This window comes from Zonotrichia albicollis, chromosome 30 (genome assembly GCF_047830755.1).
Source record: "Zonotrichia albicollis isolate bZonAlb1 chromosome 30, bZonAlb1.hap1, whole genome shotgun sequence".
NCBI classification, from domain to species: Eukaryota; Metazoa; Chordata; class Aves; order Passeriformes; family Passerellidae; genus Zonotrichia; species Zonotrichia albicollis.
In genome coordinates this window covers 3946656-3951878 of record NC_133848.1, presented here as the reverse complement: position 1 = coordinate 3951878, position 5223 = coordinate 3946656, and the positions used below count along the sequence as shown (strand labels likewise).

General features: G+C 34.3%; 1 protein-coding gene across 3 annotated transcripts; it reads right to left on the bottom strand.

Moving 5' to 3' along the window:
* Positions 1 to 603: 603 nt before the first annotated feature.
* Positions 604 to 5156, bottom strand: LOC141725555 (uncharacterized). 3 transcript variants are annotated; one of them, XM_074529420.1, is made up of 14 exons: positions 2907 to 5156; positions 2731 to 2759; positions 2554 to 2582; positions 2464 to 2521; positions 2269 to 2326; positions 2144 to 2172; positions 1997 to 2085; positions 1765 to 1909; positions 1472 to 1619; positions 1231 to 1288; positions 1148 to 1172; positions 1055 to 1106; positions 968 to 996; positions 604 to 906 (listed from the first exon to the last, which is right to left on the bottom strand). In XM_074529420.1, exons 1-14 carry the CDS (start codon positions 2924 to 2926, stop codon positions 707 to 709), a joined length of 969 nt encoding a protein of 322 aa, XP_074385521.1. In that variant the 5' UTR covers positions 2927 to 5156; the 3' UTR covers positions 604 to 706. The 3 variants fall into 3 exon arrangements, 1 of the variants encoding a protein (XP_074385521.1); XR_012577348.1 differs by lacking the exons at positions 604 to 906; positions 968 to 996; positions 1055 to 1106; ... (4 more) ...; positions 2144 to 2172; positions 2269 to 2326 and adding exons at positions 1720 to 1735; positions 2086 to 2143 and having other exon boundaries at positions 1823 to 1851; positions 2493 to 2521; positions 2700 to 2759; positions 2847 to 5151; XR_012577347.1 differs by lacking the exons at positions 604 to 906; positions 968 to 996; positions 1055 to 1106; ... (6 more) ...; positions 2554 to 2582; positions 2731 to 2759 and adding exons at positions 1717 to 1735; positions 2086 to 2143 and having other exon boundaries at positions 1823 to 1851; positions 2493 to 2553; positions 2847 to 5151.
* Positions 5157 to 5223: the final 67 nt, after the last annotated feature.

Sequence of the window (5223 nt, the reverse complement as noted above, 5' to 3'; positions counted from 1 at the left end):
ATGAAATAATGAAAATGGGCAGGATTAAATCATGAAAATGGGCAGGATTAAATAAAATTTTAATGAGCAGGATTAAATCATGAAAATGAGCAGGATTAAATGCACAGAGAGGATGAAATAAAATTTTAATGAGCAGGATTAAATCATTAAAATGAGCAGGATTAAATAAAATTTAAATGAGCAGGATTAAATGCACAGGGAGGATGAAACAAAATGAAAATGAGCAGGATTAAATAATGAAAATGTACAGGATTAGATAAAATTGAAATGAGCAGGATTTCCCCAATTCCTGCAGCCTGACCCCCACAAAAGCAATGGGGGGATTAAATGCACAGAATGGATTAAATCAAATTAAAATGAGTGGGATTAAATAATGAAAATGAGCAAGATGAAATGCACAGAAAGGATGAAATCAAATTAAAATGAGCAGGATAAAATCAAATTTACCCAAGCAGGATTCCCAGTTCCTGCAGCCCCTGTGTGACCCCAAATCACCGGGATGGCCCTGCTGGGGTTGGGGTTTGGGGTTTGGGACCCCCAGGACACCCCAGGATGGAGATTTCAGTACCTGGCACAGAATAATCCCATTTTCAATACCTGGCACAGAATAATCCCATTTTCCATACCTGGCACAGAATAATCCCATTTTTGGTACCTGACACAGAATAATTCCATTTTCAGTATCTGACACAGAATAATTCCATTTTCAGTACCTGGCACAGAATAATTCCATTTTCAGTACCCGACACAGAATAATTCCATTTTCAGAGAATAATCCCATTTTCAGGACCTGACAAAGAATAATCCCATTTTCAGTACCTGACACAGAATAATCCCATTTTCGGTACCTGGCACAGAATAATCCCATTTTCAGTATCTGACACAGAATAATTCCATTTTCAGTGCCTGGCACAGAATAATTCCATTTTCAGTACCTGACACAGAATAATCCCATTATTTTCAGCACCTGACACAGAATAATTCCATTTTTGGTACCTGGCACAGAATAATCCCATTTTCAGCACCTGGCACAGAATAATTCCATTCTCAGCACCTGACACAGAATAATTCCATTTTCGGTACCTGACACAGAATAATCCCATTTTTTCAGTACCTGATACAGAATAATTCCATTTTCAGTACCTGACAGAGAATAATCCCATTTTCAGTGCCTGGCACAGAATAATCCCATTTTCAGTACCTGGCACAGAATAATTCCATTTTCAATACCTGGCACAGAATAATCCCATTTTCAGTGCCTGGCACAGAATAATCCCATTTTTGGTACCTGACACAGAATAATCCCATTTTCAGAGAATAATCCCATTTTCAGTGCCTGACACAGAATAATCCCATTTTCAGAGAATAATCCCATTTTCAGTTCCTGGCACAGAATAATTCCATTTTCAGCACCTGGCACAGAATAATCCCATTTTCAGCACCTGACACAGAATAATTCCATTTTCAATACCTGACACAGAATAATTCCATTTTTGGTACCTGACACAGAATAATTCCATTTTCAATACCTGACACAGAATAATTCCATTTTTGGTACCTGACACAGAATAATTCCATTATTTTCAGCACCTGACACAGAATAATCCCATTTTCAGTTCCTGGCACAGAATAATTCCATTTTCCATACCTGACACAGAATAATTCCATTTTCAGTCCCTGACACAGAATAATTCCATTTTCCATACCTGACAGAGAATAATCCCATTTTCAGTGCCTGGCACAGAATAATCCCATTTTTGGTACCTGACACAGAATAATCCCATTTTCGGTGCCTGGCACAGAATAATCCCATTTTTGGTACCTGACACAGAATAATCCCATTTTCAGTGCCTGGCACAGAATAATCCCATTTTTGGTACCTGACACAGAATAATCCCATTTTCGGTGCCTGGCACAGAATAATTCCATTTTCAGTGCCTGGCACAGAATAATCCCATTTTCAGTTCCTGACACAGAATAATTCCATTTTCAGTACCTGACACAGAATAATCCCATTTTCAGTGCCTGGCACAGAATAATCCCATTTTTTCAGTACCTGGCACAGAATAATCCCATTTTCAGCACCTGGCACAGAATAATCCCATTTTCAGTGCCTGGCACAGAATAATCCCATTTTTGGTACCTGACACAGAATAATTCCATTTTTGGTACCTGGCACAGAATAATTCCATTTTCAGAGAATAATCCCATTTTCAGGACCTGGCACAGAATAATCCCATTTTCAGAGAATAATCCCATTTTCAGTACCTGACACAGAATAATTCCATTTTCAGTGCCTGACACAGAATAATCCCATTTTTGGTACCTGGCACAGAATAATTCCATTTTCAGAGAATAATCCCATTTTCAGGACCTGGCACAGAATAATTCCATTTTTTCAGTTCCTGACACAGAATAATCCCATTTTTGGTACCTGGCACAGAATAATCCCATTTTTGGTACCTGACACAGAATAATTCCATTTTTGGTACCTGGCACAGAATAATCCCATTTTCAGTGCCTGGCACAGAATAATCCCATTATTTTCAGTACCTGACACAGAATAATCCCATTTTCAGTACCTGACACAGAACAATTCCATTTTCAATACCTGACACAGAATAATCCCATTTTCGGCACCTGACACAGAATAATTCAATTTTTTGGTACCTGACACAGAATAATTCCATTTTCGGTACCTGACACAGAATAATCCCATTTTTTCAGTGCCTGACACAGAATAATCCCATTTTTGGTACCTGACACAGAATAATCCCATTTTCGGTGCCTGACACAGAATAATTCCATTTTCGGTACCTGACACAGAATAATTCAATTTTCAGTACCTGACACAGAATAATTCCATTTTTTCAGTACCTGGCACAGAATAATCCCATTTTCAGTACCTGACACAGAATAATTCCATTTTTTGGGGCCGTTTCCATTTCCCTGCTCTCTCCTCTGTCCCAGGGCAGGCAGGACCCAGCCAGGATCCAACAGCAGAAATGGGAATTTTGGGAGAAGCCAGCAAAGACACAAACACAACTCCAGAGTGACAGAAAACTCATTAATTCATCCGTTAATTGCAGGCAAACCTGCGCCTCGAGACCAGGCTAATTGCAGTTTGTAGTAGGCATGCAATAGTGATTACACTGCTATATATAGTTGTGGTGATTTCTGTTTTTATTTCTTCCTTTCTTCTCTTTTATTCCTATTTTTTAAAGGGTTTTAGTGCCCTGCAAAACCCACAGCAACCAAAGAGAACCCTTGTAAAAAATTATTTCTTTCTGATCATTTATTCCCCATCTAATTTGATTTTTTGTAGAATTTATTCCTCATTTTTTAAAGGGTTTTAGTGCCCTGAAAAACCAACATCAATTAAACAGAACCTATTTTTTAAATGATTTTTTTCTTATAATTTTTATTCCCAATTTTAGGGTTTTAGTGCCCTGCAAAACCCACATCAACTAAAGAAAACAAATTTTTAAAAATTATTTCTTTCTCCTCATTTATTCCCCATTTTTTAAAGGGTTTTAGTGCCCTGCAAAACCCACATCACCTATTTTTAAAATTATTTTTTTCTTATAATTTATTCCCAATTTTAGGGTTTTAGTGCCTTGCAAAGCCACATCAACTAAAGAGAACTTTTTTTAAAAAAATTATTTTTCTTATTTTCTATTCCCCATTTTTAAAGGGTTTTAGTGCCCTGCAAAACCCACAGCAACCAAAGAGAACCCTTGTAAAAAATTATTTCTTTCTGATCATTTATTCCCCATCTTATTGGATTTTTTGTAGAATTTATTCCCCATTTTTTTTTAATTTTAGTGCCCTGCAAAAACCATATTAACTAAAGAGAACCTTTATTTTATTATTAATTCTTTCTTATAATTTTTATTCCCAATTTTAGGGTTTTAGTGCCCTGCAAATCCACATCAACTAAAGAGAACTTTAAAAAAAAAAATATTTTTCCTATCATTAATTCCCCATTTTTTAGTTTTTTAGTGCCCTGCAAAACCCACATCAACCAAAAAGAACCTTTGGAAAAAATTATTTCTTTCTGATCATTTATTCCCCATCTAATTTGATTTTTTGTAGAATTTATTCCCCATTTTTTAAAGGGTTTTAGTGCCCTGCAAAACCCACATCAACTAAAGAAAACAAATTGTTAAAAATTATTTCTTTCTCCTCATTTATTCCTGTTTTTTAAAGGGTTTTAGTGCCCTGCAAAACCACATCAACTAAAGAGAATTTTTAAAAAAATTATTTCTTTCTTATCATTAATTCCCCATTTTTTAGTATTTTAGTACCCTGCAAAAACCGCATTAACTAAAGAGAACTTTTATTTTTTAAACTATTTCTTATCATTAATTCCCCATTTTTTAGTTTTTTAGTGCCTTGCAAAACCACGTCAACTAAAGAGAATTTTTTTTTTAATTATTTCTTCCTTATAATTTATTCCCCATTTTTTTGTACAATTCATTCCCCATTTTTTAAAACCCTTTACTTCAACTAAAGAGAACTTTTATTTTTAATTACGTCTTCCTTAGAATTTATTCCCCGTTTTTTTAGTTTTTTAGTGCCTTGCAAAACCCACTTGAACTAAAGAGAACTTTTTAATTTTTAATTTTTAGTTACGTCTTCCTCATAATTTATTCCCCATTTTTTGGTAGAATTCATTCCCCAATTTATTTATTTTTTGTACAATTAATTCCCCATTTTTTAAAACCCTTTACTTGAACTAAAGAGAAATTTTATTTTTAATTACGTCTTCCTTAGAATTTATTCCCCAATTTATTTATTTATTTATTTTTGCACAATCCATTCCCCATTTTAAAACCCTTTACTACCTTGCAAAAGCACGTTAACTAAAGAGAATTTTTTTTAAAATTATTTCTTCCTTATAATTTATTCCCCATTTTTTTGTAGAATTCATTCCCCAATTTATTTATTTATTTATTTTTTGTACAATTAATTCCCCACTTTTTAAAACCCTTTACTTGAACTAAAGAGAACTTTTATTTTTAATTACGTCTTCCTTAGAATTTATTCCCCATTTTTTTGTACAATCCATTCCCCTTTTTTTTAAACATTTGAGTGCCTTGCAAAAGCACGTTAACTAAAGAGAATTTTTATTTTTAATTACGTCTTCCTTAGAATTTATTCCCCCCTTTTTAAAACCCTTTACTTGATCTAAAGAGAACTTTTATTTTAATTATGTCTTCC